This window comes from Cupressus sempervirens, chromosome 3 (genome assembly GCF_028749045.1).
Source record: "Cupressus sempervirens isolate cs-2001-9-10 chromosome 3, ASM2874904v1, whole genome shotgun sequence".
Taxonomy (NCBI): domain Eukaryota; kingdom Viridiplantae; phylum Streptophyta; class Pinopsida; order Cupressales; family Cupressaceae; genus Cupressus; species Cupressus sempervirens.
Window position 1 is genome coordinate 1,108,936,523 of NC_143120.1, and position 14,423 is coordinate 1,108,950,945.

General features: G+C 39.5%; 1 protein-coding gene across 1 annotated transcript in view; it reads right to left on the reverse strand.

Moving 5' to 3' along the window:
* LOC149570669 (adenine phosphoribosyltransferase 1-like) overlaps positions 1-14,423 on the reverse strand; it is a 98,404-nt gene that overhangs the window by 11,090 nt on the left and 72,891 nt on the right. The window contains exon 4 of the mRNA XM_089823213.1: positions 82-231. Within this exon, the coding sequence (XP_089679339.1) occupies positions 82-231 (150 nt within the window). The remainder of the gene's footprint in view (positions 1-81; positions 232-14,423) is intronic.

The window sequence follows — 14,423 nt, forward strand, 5'->3', positions numbered from 1 at the left end:
AGCTGTAAAATATGTTTTATTAATTTTCTTGTATTATATATTATTATTTTCAAGATCACTTCATGAATCAAAGTTTTTTACCTAGTAAACTCATGGCTGCACATAAAGTTCCCCCTGTGGCAATGACATCATCAACAATAAGAGTGCGGTCACCTGGCTGTGTAGCACCAACATGCATCTCCATAATGTCTGTTCCATACTCCAATGCATACTTAACAGAAATAACCTCACCTAAAAACAAGACATATGTGTTAAAGAGTATTTCAAAAGCAGAGATATAACTTAACACCAACAGATAATAAATTGTGAAGCAATCAGAAGAAAAGAATAAGGGCTGTCTCTCATTTTAATAAACCATACCTGAAAATAGTGTATGTATCAATGACTCTAAACAAATCAAAGGTAAGATTCTAATTTGACAATACCTACCAATTGAAAACAATAACAGGAGGGTCATCTCTCACAAGTGAATTTGTCTAAACATCCACCAATGTCAATTTGCAGCCTTCATAATAGTTAAGACACACTTGTACCTTTGTTAGAACACATGCTTGTCCCTAAAGCTCTTCAAATTTAATTGAATAATAAGATTCAAGTCAAACACTAGCTATTTACTTTACAAAGTACCTTCCCAATGCATACACATTAAAGAGAAACAAGGAGAATAGAAATACACACATAGAATGATAATTATTCAACATTGCTAGTTGTAGGTGCCTTGCGAGAATTTCTTCGTTATGAAACCTATCATAGATAGGTGACCTTTGCCATTTATTTCCAATGCTCCAAAAATTATATGGCTCAGAAAGTTACACAACAATGTGCAAAATTCAATTAGAATAAGAAATTACAATTCTTGATTAAGATAAAAGCACGTTTTGAAGGGGCCCCATAACCTGTAATGAGCCTAGCCTGAGCTGACTCAAAAACTCCTCTTTGTTCCCTTGAAATTTTGTCAAACAAATTGAATGCAACTTCCCAACTTGCTGGTCTGAGTTATCAGTCTGGTATAAATACTTGAAGATGATATCAAAGTACTCTAAACGATTAAAATTCAATACTACAATCCATAAATTCACATCCAAAGGCATGAATGAATTCTCTTAACAATCTATAATGCATATCAATGACTTCTAAGTAAAAGCACTTGCACCTACAGCCAACTGATATTTTGTCAAACAATTGTTATGCATCCTCATACAAAGATCAAATTAATATAATGATTTAGAACAACTACTTATTCCTCCTTCATTGCAAATGCACTTCCAATACAATGCTGATTTCAATTAGCCAAGACTCTTGACAAATTACAATGATATATAAATATGATATTTGCTGAGATGAATGCAACCTACAACTGAAAACTTATAACTCCTATAATGCCAAATTTTGATCTGCAATAAACACCTACAGCTGATTACAAATTATTATCTTATGCAATGCTATCAAGTCCAAAAGCAAAAGAACCTGATTGGAATGATGATGCCCTGGCTGATAGGTTTCTAGATGACTGTTATTTCCTGGTAAAACTTACATCAAACCTGCAATCTGCCCTCCAAATGATCTGATAATAGGAAGTAATTGTTGTCAATGAATGATTAATAATCCTCAATGCAAAGCACCTCTAACACCAAAAACATGCACACTAATTTTTCCAAATGAATGCTCCGAATCTGCACTAATGAATGCCTAACACTGTTCACGAGTTACTGTAGCGTCTACTGTAGCAGCAAATGTCTCATGAAATGATTGCTTCAGTTCTAATTTTAAATGGCTGCCAAATGAAACTATAGGTCTGCAAATTGATATATCTTCGAAAATCTTCAAACCCTAGATGTCTTTCCTTCTCTTTACAGCCCAAATAGAACTCCCGAATGTAGCCCTCTTGTTGCCACAATTCGGTAGATATTTCACTACCTCAAACCAGCTCCCAATGAAGAGTTTGCGTTCTTCAATGGCTAACTGAATCAGAAACCCTTGGCCTCACAAGCTATCTGGAAGAGTAGATGGCAACATATTCAATGCTCAACAATGAGGCTGCCCTCCCTATTTATTCTTTTCCTCCAATAAATGGACCTCCTTCTAGAAGTAATAAAATAATATTTAATTCCTCCTTCTAGAAGATTCTTTTAATTTATTTAATCACTTTAGTTACTTTTAATTAAATTAATTAAATATAAAGTCACCTTTTAATTTTAATTTATTTAATGACTTTATTAAAAAATAATTTAATCAATTTCTCCTTATTTCTCCACTTAGCCTTCAAAGAATGTAAAGGCTAACAACTCCACTAAAAGGCTAAAAAGATGGGGACATTACAGTCCGCCCCTCTTGAAATTGCTTGTTCCCAAGCAATCTCAACTCTGGATGCTGCAAAATTTCTTCACTCTCCCAAGTGGCATCCTCTACTGGTGGGTCCTTCCACTTCACCAAGTACTCCCTAATAGTACGTCTCCTCAAATTCCTCTCCCTGAACTCAATGATAGCCTCTGCAACTAAAACCAATTTCCCCTCATTGTCCAAGGGTGTAAGCATTGTAGAAGGAACAATCTGGTGTCCTAATGCCTTTTTGAGACGTGACAAATGAAAAACATTATGGACTCTGCTCTTTGCCGGCAAATCCAACTCATAAGCCACCTCTCCAACTCTCCTGATCACCCTAAAAGGCCTGTAATAATGTGGCTTAAGTTTTTTGGCACCACTCTTCTTGAGAGTGAACCGACAGTAGGGTTGCAGCATCAAATATATCATATCACCTACCTCAAAAGCCCACTCAGTCCTCTTCTGATCAGCATACTGCTTCTATTGATTCTGTGCCTTAGTGATATTATCCTTAAGAGCTTTCACAATGTCCTGGCTCTCTTGTAATAAGTCTCCAGCACTGGGCACTCTACTATCTGATAGCAACAAATCCATGAAATTGGGTGTCTCATATCCATATAATGCCATGAATGGTGACATCTGGATAGACATGTGATAAGTGGAATTATAACAATATTCACATAGACATATCCACTTAACCCAAGCCTTCGGTTGCCCTACTATGTAATTCCTAAGGTATCCCCCCACCCATTTCTTCACTATCTCTATCTGACCATCTATTTGGGGGTGGTAGCTAGTACTCAGAGTGAGCTCTGTCCCACACAATCTAAACGACTCCTACTAGAAGTGACTCATAAACCTAGTATCCCTATCACTAACAATGCTTCGAGGTAAACCATGCAACCTAAATACCTCTTTCAAGAATAAATCTGCCACCTATGTAGCAGTGTATGTAGTGTTGATTGGGAAGAAGTGGGCAAACTTTGTAAGCCAATCAACAACAACGCATATACAGTCTTTACCTTGGGCTCTTGGCAGTCCTATGATGAAGTCCATGGATAAACACTCCCACTTCCTGTCAGGAATCGGAAGTGGCTTAAGTAAGCCGACTAGGTAAGATTGTTCCTGTTTATTTTGCTAGCATGTAAGACACTCTCTAACATATTGCAACACCTCATCTTTGAGCCCTTTCTAAGAAAAATGCTCACAAATCTGCCGGTAGGTCTTGTAAAAACCTGGACGTCCTGCCATAGGTGAGTCATGATAAACTCTCAAAACCATCCTCTTCACCTCCGACCCTGGCACCAAATAAATGCACCCTTTGTAAATGATGATCTCATTTACAAGGGTGAAATCACTATTTTGGATCGATCCATCTATGAATCCTGATGCCCATGTATCCTTTGCATATTCTGCAAGGATCAAATGTCTCCAATCCTCTGATATATCGGTCATCAAGCTCAAGTGAGGTCTTCGTGACAAGGCATCTGCTACTACATTTTGTGTCCCCTTGAAATAGGTAATATCAAAATCATATGCCTGTAGTTTACTTACCCATTTCTGTTGCCTGTCATTAAGATCTCGCTGCCCCAATAAATGTTTTGGGCTATTGTGGTCGGTTTTAATACTGAATTTGCCACCCACTAAATATTGCCTGAATTTGGCCAAAGCATACATTATGGCCAACATTTCCTTATCATAAATGTTGAAGCTCCTCTCAAGCCCCCTGAGTTTCCTACTCTCATAAGCAAGTGGGTGCTTGTCTCGCATAAGCACCACTCCAACGCCTTCGCTAGATGCATCACAGTGCAACGCAAAAGGTTTGCTAAAATCTGGTAATGCTAGCTAGCACTAGACAAGAAGTCATCAACTCCTTGAATTTGTCAAAACACTCCTGTTCCTCAAGAGTCCATAAGAAAGCCCCCTTTTCTCATAAGTCTGTCAAGAGTGTTGCATGCTTGGAATATCCACTAACAAACCTCTTGTAGAATCCACACAACCCCAAAAATCCTCTCAACTGTGTCAGGTTCACTAGAGTAGGCCACTCAATAATAGCACAAATCTTTTCAGGATCCATGCGTACTCCCTAAGCATTGATAATGTGACCCAAATATAATAACTTTGATAATCCCAAATCACATTTGGACTCCTTTGCATACAAGGACTCCCTACTCAGAATGCTCAGCACAGTGTCTAAGTGTTGCACATGCTCATCCCATGTCCTACTATACACCAGGATGTTATCAAAGAAGACTAACACAAATTTCCTCAACTAGTGCTGAAAAACTCTGTTCATGGTGGACTAAAAAGTAGCTAGAGCATTTGTTAGCCCAAATGGCATAACTACGAACTCAAAATGGCCACAATGACACTTGATTGTCGTCTTCTCTATATCCTACTCTCTGACTCGGATCTAATGATAGCCTAATCTCAAATCAATTTTGGAAAAGAAACATGCTCCATGTAGCTCCTCTAATAATTCATCAATCTGTGGGATGGGATACCTGTTTTCGATAGTCTTCTTGTTCAAGGCCCTGTAATCTATGCACATCCTAAGAGTACCATCCTTCTTCTTCACCAAAACCACAGAAGAAGCGAAAGGAGACTTACTTGGTCTAATGTGCCCCATAGCAAGTAGTTCCTTGATGGTTTTCTCAATCTCATCCTTCAATCTCTTTGGATGCCTGCAGGGTCTGATCATGATGGGTTTAGCACCCTCCTCTAACTCAATAATATGCTCAATACCTCTATCTGGAGGTTTACCTGGTGGTATTTCACTGAAAACCTTGTAGTGTTTGATTCTCAGTTCATGTATGTCTAGGTAATATTCTGATTTTTGCTGCCCCTATGATGGCATTAAAGTGCAACGGGCTGCCCACTCAACCTGGTCATGTCTCAACAAGCTCTCCATGCATCTGCAAGACATTATCCTAAACCCACTGTCACGAATGGCCTTAAGTATATGGGCCTTCCCTTCTGACTGAAACCTCATCTCCATATCTCTCAAATTGAGAGTGAACTCCCCTATATCATGTAACCAAGTCATGCCAAGAACTAAATCTGTATCACCCATGTTAACCACATAAAAATCTGCTTTGAAATCAAAGTTGTAGGGGCATACCTATAATCTTCCTGTCACATTTGAGGATGTAGCCATCAGCTACCCTTACTCTCAAACCCTCAAACTGTTATCTCTATACCCCACGCCTCTCAATCAATCTGGAATCAATAAAATTGTGAGTAGCTCCTGTATCAAGCAAAGTAATAACCCGCTGACCAGCCAATACCCCTCTCATCCTGAACGATCCCTCCTGTTGTACACTAGTGAGACATGCCACCTTAAGTCTACCCTCAGTCTTCTCATCACCTATATCATCTGTGTCTTCCTTTTCTTCAATTGATTCCTCATTTTCAGATTACTAATCTAAATTTTCAGAATCAGAATCCTCATAATAAGCCCACATAACCCTATTTGCTTTCCCCTTTGGCCTTAAAGGACAGTCATGGCTCGTGTCATAAGGTCCTTTACAATAAAAGCAGAGTTTTTTCTTCCTTAAATCATTCAATGTCTCTCTATCCAAAGGAGCAAATGATTTATCTTTATTTTCAGCCTCGGTTTCATTCCTCTCAGGTTTCTTGAAGAATGGTTTGTCTTTGCTAGATGATGCACCCTTTGACTGAAATTTATTTACTGGGGCTGCTTGTTCCATACTTCTAGCCTTCTTAATCACTTCTTGCAAATTGAATGGATCAAAGGCTTTCACCCAACCCTTCAGTGGTTCGGATAATCCCTTCGTGAACAAAACAACCAATCCCCTATCTGATATATCTGGCACCATAACAAAAAGTCACTAATGAAATACTCCAATTCGCCTATCTATTTCAATTGTGCCAACTCCCTGAAGTAGACTTCTGGATCCTTCTTATCAAACCTCTCTACTAACCTGTCCACAAAGTCCTAATATGAAGTCACTTGGTTGTGTTGAAGGGTAACCATCCCATGGCACCAACAATCATGTGCTACTCCCTCCAAATGTAAAGTGGCGTATTTGATAGCTTCAATCTCTGTCATTGGCCTCAATGCCAAGAATGTGTCAAGCTTATGAATCCAAGCTTGAGCTGTCATCTTACCACTTCCATCAAATGTAGGTATAGTAAGCTTGCTTGTAGCCCTCTTCAGCTCACTATTTTGACCCCTAGGCCTCCTATCCTGTCAGAGTGACCTGTAATGTTCTCTCCTCTGATTTACAAAGTGTTCAAAGGTCATTCTTTCCCAAACTTGAGGAATTAATAATTCTCATTCATCATTTGCAGCCATAAGGGTATCTGCAAATGTCTCATCCTCAACTTCCTCCATTGGTTCCTGTACGGGTTCCTCTCTAACAAAGGTAGGACGTGTGGGCATGTCTGCTGTTCTGGAAAGAGTTCTATGAACTCCAAGTGATCCCACTGCACTCCTGTTATCCCCTTGCTCCTAATTTCGTTTGTCCTGTGGGTTCATGCGCTCAACCATGGTGGTGAGTGTCTGCAAGGCCTGAGCCATCCACTCTTGTCCTGTAACCATTGCTCTAAAAAGTTCCCTTGTTTCTTGATCCTCATTCCTATTGTCTCTTGGTGAGCTATGCTCTTGCCTGTCACCAATGGTGTCTGGCTGCCTGTCAAAAACTTGTTCCCTGTCAAACAAAGCTCGCCTACGAGTGTAAAATCTGTGAGAGCCAACCCTAGGTGGTTGCATGTGATTGCTAAGCCCTCAAGATGGCAGGATTTAGCTCTGATACCAATGTAATGAGCGTAGCCTAAGCTGACTCAAAAACTCCTCTTTGTTCCCTTGAAATTTTGTCAAACAAATTGAATGCAACTTCCCAACTTGCTAGTCTGAGTTATCAATCTAGTATAAATACTTGAAGATGATATCAAAGTACTCTAAACAATTAAAATTCAATACTACAATTCATAAATTCACATCCAAAGGCATGAATGAATTCTCTTAATCATCTATAATGCATATCAATGACTTCTAAGTAAAAGAACTTGCACCTACAGCCAATTGGTATTTTGTCAAACAATTGTCATGCATCCTCGTACAAAGATCAAATTAATACAATGATTTAGAACTACTACTTATTCCTCCTTCATTGCAAATGCCCTTCCAATACAATGCTGATTTGAATTAGCTAAGACTCTTGACAAATTACAATGATATATAAATATGATATTTGCTGAGATGAATGCAACCTACGGCTGAGAACTTATAACTGCTATAATGCCAAATTTTGATCTGCAATAAACACCTACAGCTGATTACAAATTATTATCTTATGCAATGCTATCAAGCCCAAAAGACAAAAGAATCTGATTGGAATGATGACACCCTAGCTGATAGGTTTCTAGATGACTGTTATTTCCTGGTAAAATTTATATCAGACCTGCAATCTACCCTCCAAATGATCTGATAATATGAAGCAATTGTTGTCAATGAATGATATAATAATCCTCAATGCAAAGCACCTCTAACTCCAAAAACATGCACACTAATTTTTCCAAACGAATGCTCCAAATCCGCACTAATGAATGCCCAGCACTGTAGCGCAGCACTGTTCACGAGTTACTGTAGCGTGGGTACTGTAGTGTCTACTGTAGCGCAAGTACTGTAGCATCTACTGTAGCACGGTTACTATAGCAGCAAATGTCTCATGAAATGATTGCTTCAGTTCTGATTTTTAATGGCTGCCAAATGAAACTGTAGGTCTGCAAATTGATATATCTTGGAAAATCTTCAAACCCTAGATGTCTTTCCTTCTCTTTAAAGCCCAAATAGAACTCCCAAATGGAGCCCTCTTGTTGCAACAATTCGGTAGATATTTCACTACCTCAAAGCAGCTCCCAATGAAGAGTTTGCGTTCTTCAATGACTAAGTGAAATCAAAAACCCTTGGCTCCACAAGCTATCTAGAAGAGTAGATGGCAACATATTCGATGCTCAACAATGAGGCTGCCCTCCCTATTTATTCTTTTCCTCCAATAGATGGACCTCCTTCTAAAAGAAATAAAATAATATTTAATTCCTCCTCCTAGAAGATTCTTTTAATATATTTAATCACTTTAGTTACTTTTAATTAAATTAATTAAATATAAAGTCACATTTTAATTTTAATTTATTTAATGACTTTATAAGAAATTAATTTAATCAATTTCTTCTTATTTCTCCACTTAGCCTTCGAAGAATGTAAAGGCTAACAACTCCACTAAAAGGCTAAAATGATGGGGACATTAGAAGAATAGTTGCAAAAGGTTTAACATACAGAGCAACAGCCCAAAACCAGAAACCAAACAATAGCTCAAAAAAAATCTCATACAAAGATTTGTTATCAGCAAAGTATAACATAGCCAATGGGATTAGTTAGTATCCGAAAGGTTGCATGACGGTTGAGTCACTCCTTCAGGGTATATATGTATATCGTCCGATTGAATTATGGATCATCATCATTGCTCTAGTGATTGTATCTTCAGCTTATATGAATAAAGTACTATCATATTCTATGTCACATTTTGGTTTTTGAATGCAATAACTATGCATTTACCCTGTATGGTAAACATTTGGCGCCATTCCCTGTCGAAACTGGTATCAAAGATGTGTTTTGAAGAGTGATGCCAAATTTACTTAATAAAGATCAAAATAAAAGAAAAGAAAATGATGATGTACACACAACACATGAAGCAGTAATTTGCACACAACAAGTAGAATGAAGGTATAGACTTCAACAACTTGCTGACGGGTACCAAGGGGGTGTCACTGAAGGTGATGAAGGTGTCACTGACCAACGGAGTGCATTCGCCTAACCGTCCACAAGAGGACTTGATAGAAGAGACAAGGGAAGAGTTTCAAAGACTCAGGTTGATCGAAGAATCAAGGGAGGAATTGTATATGTTCAGTTGTTAGAATAACTCATCACATCAAACAATGCGAGTACGTACAACAACATGAGTGCGCAAAACAATGCAAGTACACAACAAGCACAGAAGTCAAATGAAACCAAACAAAAGCTAATAATGGCAAGGCCGAAGGAGAAACTACCTAAATTTACTGGTGACGGGACGATCAACCTAGTTCGCCATTGTAAAATGCGTGAAATAATATGGATGGCGAATGGAGTAGTGAACGAAGATGACTAGATCCATCAATTTCCAACTACCTTAAGAGGCGTAGCAATCATTTGGTTTTCAGACATCAACCAAAAGAAGCTAGCCATATGGGTGGAACTCCAAAAAGAATTTACAACAGAATTTCGACAACTAAGAGATGACAATGAAATTGTAGCGGAAATCTATAGTACAAAGCAGGGGAAGAATGAGATAGCTTGCGAGTATGCAAGGAGACTGAAGGAGCTGGTGGGAAAGATGGAAAGTTCACTAGCTAACAAGTTGAAGAAACGATGGTTTGTCAAAGGGCTACAACCAAAACTGCAGAAAAGATGGAAATAGTACCTCTGGCATTGTATATTGATGAATATAACCAGGCAATAGACTTAGAGAGCAAACACAAAATCGGGGAAAAGAAGAAAGACAATTCTTTGGAGTCGGAAGACTCATCCTCCAAAAGCAGTAATGAAGAGTTAAATAAAAAGGTTCAAGCATTACAAAAAGATATGTTGCATATGATGAAAGAATTTAAAAACATGAAGAACCCTAGCCAAAATAGAGAAGGGGAACTACGGTGTACGAACTGCAAGGAGGAAGGCCACACAAACGTATCTTGCCCAAAGAACCAATTTTGCGATATCTACCAAATTGTCAGACAATCCTCCAAAGAATGCATGTTCAATATGAAAACAAAAAGTCACCAGCAAGTGCTACTAACGCAAGAAGTGTCCACCTCAGGAGCTACGAGAACAAATACAAACAATGTCACAACCACTTTAGGAGAATGCCACAACTACTTTAGGAGGGTATCAAAACAACTGACGCGAAAGAGTCAACAACAGTAACAACAACAATAATAGTAGGGGTCACAGCTGGATACAATATAATCCAACCGAACGGCCAATGCTACAATGTCGCACGTGCAACCTATGGGACTACTTCGCTAGAGATTGTACCATTAAAGGGAACACTACAACTATTGTGCAGATGGTGTAGTCCTGGAGACCACGATGACTCGAAATGCCCCAAGCTCAGGGTGAACCTATTGACTATAGAAAGATGCAAGGAAGAAATATTGGTAGTCACTCGTGCACAAGCGAAAAAGGCGACATACCTAGATCCTGAAGAGGAGAAGAAAAGGATGCAACAGGCAAGAGCAGAAATAGAAAAGGAGATGGTGGCCGAAAGAACACAAAAAAGGACATTGCAGGTACCTCAAGCAGGAACCAAACAAGACAGAACATTATACGACAAGTAATGCAAGCTGAAGTTTCTATGAAATTAAACGACCTTCTTGCAATGCCTCAGTTACAAACAACAATCTTAAACATGACACCATCCCCAAAGACAGTGGACGAGTCAAGGAAGAACACTCACAGTGAAAGCAAAGCTGCCACGACAAACCCAATGCTACTCACACTAAACACAGGGAGACACCTTGAGGTAGTGGATATTGGTATCCTCGAAGCCATCATAACGAACACCATTGTAGACAGAGGATCAAGCGTAAATGTATTACCCAAGGAAACGTGGAAGAAGTTGAGACAACCAACTCTATGGCCGCCTACATTCCAACTGCTTATCGCCGACCATCACAGAAACAAACCCCTCGAGACTTTAATGGCGCAGACTGTAACAATCGAGACACAACCCTTCTTACTCAACTTTGTGGTCATTCCACTAAAAAGGAAAGGTTACAACGACATCCTCAAAAGGCGTTGGCTAGTATAGGCAAAGGCGAAACATGATTAGAAAAGGAACACTCTTTCGCTGGAAAGAGGGGGTCGCAGGTTCATAATTGACCTACACACCCAAATGGTGGGAGAAGACATAGCGTCCTTGTTAGACTTCGAAGGCGAAGGATACGACGAAGGAAAGAAAAGGATGGAACCTAACAAAGAAGGAATTCTAAAACTAGGAGGATCCGACGATGACGACTTGGACTTATTGAATGGCGTACTCCATTGGCAAATGGAGGACTATAAACTCTTCACAAGTTGTCACATGTTAGGGGTGGAAGAAGGAAGTAAGGAAGATGAAAAGAACAAATTTCCGTCAGAATACAAAGAATTCAAGGAAGGAGGCACACGAATAGATGAAACACCTGCGCAATCATTCAACAAAGAGAAACCTATTAGATATGAAGAACCTAGAGCAAGGACTATGAACTTAGGGGACAATAACAACCCCAGAGACATTTTTCTAGGTGATGACTGGAATCTTGTACTAATAACAACAACATCCAAAATATTCATGGAGTACAAGGATGTTTTTGCATGGATGTACAAAGACCTAAAGGGAGTGCCACCAGAATTATGTGTCCACTGGATCCCACTGATACAAGGAGCAGTGCCCATATGAAAGCAATTGTACCGAATTAATAAAAACTATGTTGCACGGGTTAATGATGAGATTAACCAAATGCTCAAAGCAAGCATTTTCTTTTGAGTACAGACAAGTGAATGGGTGTCTCTAATCGCAATCTCACTAAAACAGTATACAACTCCAATAAGAATATGAAATATCCCAAATGGATATTGACCCAATTTTTATCTCAAGATAATTCTCAAAACATAAACATATGAAGACGCATTATAAATCAACAATATAAACTAGTAGATCCTCATAAAATACCTTAAAATATGTTATTGCATTATACATCAGCAATACAATAACTAGCATTCAAGAGTTTAATCTTAAACACAGTTTTACAGTCAGAGTAGATACTAAGAAAAGAACCTGTAAGCACACATGAGACACCTAATGTGACGTCTCCACGGACAATGGGTTTGCGTCCGCTATCTACTGACACGAGGGTTTACGTCCTCATGTTGGATGAAAGTTGAAGCTTTCTGCATAACTCTTGCAAGAGAGACTGAAATCTGAATCATAAACCAAGTATGATCCAAATGAATGAGTCTCTCTCCTTTTAATCCTAAAAGTTTTAACTCTGCGACTCCCTTCCTATCTTTTCATCTGATCCCTTCTTGTCACTTTCAGCCCACTTTATAATATTAAATTGACCTTTTATAATTTTAATTCATGCTCTCGTGGTCAATTTTAATATTATATGAATATGTCTTTAAATTTCCTAGTGTCCCAAAAAGGGGACAGTACAAATCTTCCCTCCTCAAGATTGCTTGTCTTCAAGCAATCAGTACTAGGATCCCATATGAATCTACAAGTAGGTCTGTAGCCCAATTTGAAAACAAATCCTGCCACACTGCGAAGCAAGGTGTCAAAATTCAACCCTTCCATCAACCAGATCCTTGGATCCCATGTTAATCTATTAAGTATCATTGCATCTGCAGGCCGTACAACTCTGATCATCACTGCATCCAATCTCAAACTATGCAGAACTCAAAACCACTAGAATAGTAGGGGCCACCCAACAACAACATCTACCTCAACTGCCCCTGGCACCCCAATTGGGCCTCTACATCGACCCCCATGGCAATCACCCTGCATAACGAATTCAAACTATAGGAAACTACCCCCTACTATTCTAATGGGCAAATAGTAGGGCTAGGGTGGGCCCCTACTATTCTATGCTATGCTAGAGGATATAGTTGCTTCATAATGTGCTCTGGCAAATAGACCATAGAATAGTAGGGGCCCTCTGCATGCATTCACCACAATATACTATCCCTCCCTGCAGGCAATCGCAATAAAATAATAGGCAATAATAGAAGAATAGTCCCTAGGGTGGAGGAATCTGGCTATAGAATAGTAGGGCTCAATTCTAGGTTATCCCAACTCCATTCTTGCGCCTTAGAATAGTAGGGACCCATGATGAGTGAACTGCCTAGAGATTTTGAAGGGCTACCTGAAATGACGAATAAATGTTCAATGAAGTTCAATCAATATCAGTCATTAGTCCCAGATCCTATTTGCTCTTAAATTAAGGTAGGGTTGGCCCAACAATAGAAGGAAGGGCTATAGTTGAAAGAAAGTTCAATGAGGTAGTTGCCCTATTATTATATTATTAGGGAATCCCTACTATTCTAAAGGCGATCAGTGGAATGAACGATGGGCCTATGATTGATTGATGGCGATCTCGACCCCTTTTGTTTCTATAGGCAACTGCCTATTCAACTTTTGGAGGCCCTACTCTATAATGGCACTACTCTTGATCGCCTACTCTATAATGGCGAAGCAAGGAATCCTCTCCCTACTATTCAATAAGGCAGGTGGGCATGTTAGTATAGGGCAATAGGATCGAGAGGTGGATAAGAGAAGGATCTAGGATCTAGGTGAGGGTAGGCCCTATCTACTAATCTCCATCCCGTTGCTCCCCTTCTCTATTGGGGGCATTCCCCCTGTCATGCTGTTTGGTCAGTTTTCCCTCCCCTAACCCCCCTTTCGACAACTATAAATAGGATCATGTTACCCTTTCTAATAGTAATCAAGCCCGACTAACAATGATGTTATTAGGTACCCATCGAAGCCAGAAGCGAAGGCATCAGTAGAACCTATGGATCAAGTGGACCAAGCATCTTAGTGAAATCTACTAGCCAGCCAGCAGAATGCCTCATATAGAAAGGCATTGGGTAGATAGTAGAGGCACAGGCGCCTACTATTCTAAAGGAGAGCCCACTGCATTAGCATAAGCTACAGAGTACAAGTCCCCAGTGGTAGAGATGCACAGTTGCATTTGATCAGCATGTAGAGTGCACCAGAATCATCAGTAGCAGATTCGGTTGAAGCGGTTGAACCACCACTAGCAACAGAGATGGAAGCGAGCACCACGCCTATTGACATCCTAGCTACTAGCGGACCTGCACTAGAATCAGTAGTTGGCGCGCATAGCTTAAGGGGGTGGGTAGTTCTATAGGTGCCTATAGAACTATAATCCGACTGAGAATCTCACTCCAATTGAGATCACAAGCACCACTGTGGTCAAATAATTGAGGGAACTCAACTGTGTGCCAACAAACTCCTGGAAATAGTATGAACCATGGG